We start from the raw sequence: 2,067 nt of genomic DNA on the forward strand, positions 1-2,067 counted from the left end.
ACCATCTTCTATATGGTATTCTAGCTCTTTGTGGTGCAGAGCAGTGAGTAACATTTTTGAAGTTAATATTTTCCTTATCCGAAAATGTGTTTCAGATAGATATTCACCTCTCTGCACCCCATCCCACTCTTCCTCCTATCTTCAGGTGTGTTTAGTTTGCCTCGTCAAAAATGTCCCTGCATTCATGCACTTGTGCTTTTAAGGATGTTGATCAGTTAAATTAGCCATTGTACCAGAAGTGAGATGGTACACTTTTCTAAGAATATGACCCAAATTGTGAAATAGCATTGTATATGTATGTGTGTAAACAATTGCAAACAAAGAGAAAGAATGGCCTACGAGAATATATTTGTACAAGAAATAATTTCCAGAAAAATTGGGTTTACCAATAAAAGCACTTAATAATATAGGAAATGGAAGAGTGAAATATTAATGAGAATTTTAAGAAATGAAATCTATAATAATAAACATATAAATAAATGTGAAAGAATTTCTTTTATAACTTCAAAAATTATTTTTTATCTCTTATTACTTAATTAAAATTATTTTTATTTCTGTATCATAATTTTTGTTTAATATATAATATTTTTTTATATTTCTTTAGTATTATTTTTAGTGACTAACTGTAAGAGACTTTTAAATATTTTGGTTTATGAATTAGTTGAAGTGCTGTTTAACCATGTTGCAAACCAGAAAAGCATTCTGTTAATATCAAAACAAGTAATCTTAAGTCATTGTCTTACCAACAGAGAAGCTTATCAAAATGAAAAAACTTACTCACAAGCTTTATTAAAAGCTCTTGAAACTGAACGTGTAAATGTTACCCAGTTACAGATGGCTGTGGAATCAAAGAAAGAGAATAAGGTATGGATAGCTTAAGGTTACAAATGAAATTAAAATTTTCTTCTTTTTTTTCCAGTAGTTTCTTTTTTTCAAGCAAAAGCTAAGAGTGAACACCGAAAGTTTATACTTGCATGCACTTGTATCTGTAACCATTATTTTTTACTTAATAAGAGCTCCTCTTTAGTTTCTATTTTATGTTCAATGATGTTGAAACTATTATTTAAAATAGTTAAAACTTTAAAATTATGTAGATAACTGTGACTCATTGTTTCTGTTTTAAATATGTTTGTTCTAAGTTGTAACTTTGCACTTATTATTTTTACTATTCTCTGTTTATGACAGAGCAAAAAGGACATTTAATTTTATCAGCAGCTTTTTAATACATCATTTGTACTTTCACAATTTTTGGAGTTTTATGTATGTGAAGTCATACATCCCTGTTACAATTTTAATAGAAAGTTTGTTTTCAACTTTTTTTTAAGAACTCTAAAGAATCATTGATATCCAGTGGAAGTGAAATAGTTTCTCTGTTATCAACATCCCCTGATATTGAAAAATTCAGAAGTCCAGATAGAAATGGGTATGTTGTATTTTTTTTTCTTACCAAAACCTGCTGGTGATTTTTAAAAACAATAAGATTGGTATAAAAAATCATAAGCATGCACAGTTGCACATATTCTGAAAATATTTATTTACAAAAAACCAAAGCTCCTAAGTGTTTGAATAAAGTAAATAACCAAAATCCTTTATGTTCAAACATACATATGTTAGTGGTATTCACTGCAAAACTATCTTTATCAGTAATTTTAATGTAATATTTTTTTTCTCTCTCACACCCTATGTGAAATACATCTTATAATTTTTTTAATTCACAAAGGCTGCTCATCACAAATGACTATTACCTCATGCATTCCGCATTGTAATTTCCTGCACATGCCACAAGCTTGGATCAAAGCTTCCACTCCTACAAATACAATACATATAGACTATAACCCTCCACAAGTGTAACATTCTCTATGCACAGTAATCCCTATTCTTTCATCTGCACTGCTAGTATTTTTTCTTGTGGTTCTTTCAAATTTTGCAGTACTGACAATTTGGGCTATTATCGTGAACTCTTTTTTTCTTTGTCTCACTGTTTTTAGTCTGTCCTAGAATCCTGTTTTTCATTTTAGTACAACCTTTGCTTATTTAACCTTATATATATATATATATATATATATA

General features: G+C 28.8%; 1 protein-coding gene across 2 annotated transcripts in view; it reads left to right on the forward strand.

The window, feature by feature from the left end:
- LOC106458493 (pericentrin-like) overlaps window positions 1-2,067 on the forward strand; it is a 153,406-nt gene that overhangs the window by 110,749 nt on the left and 40,590 nt on the right. For both annotated transcript variants that reach the window (XM_022384726.1, XM_022384727.1), the window contains 2 exons: window positions 750-864; window positions 1,326-1,423. In XM_022384726.1, the coding sequence (XP_022240434.1) occupies window positions 750-864; window positions 1,326-1,423 (213 nt within the window). The remainder of the gene's footprint in view (window positions 1-749; window positions 865-1,325; window positions 1,424-2,067) is intronic.

This window comes from Limulus polyphemus, unplaced genomic scaffold (assembly GCF_000517525.1).
Source record: "Limulus polyphemus unplaced genomic scaffold, Limulus_polyphemus-2.1.2 Scaffold474, whole genome shotgun sequence".
Classification (NCBI taxonomy): domain Eukaryota; kingdom Metazoa; phylum Arthropoda; class Merostomata; order Xiphosura; family Limulidae; genus Limulus; species Limulus polyphemus.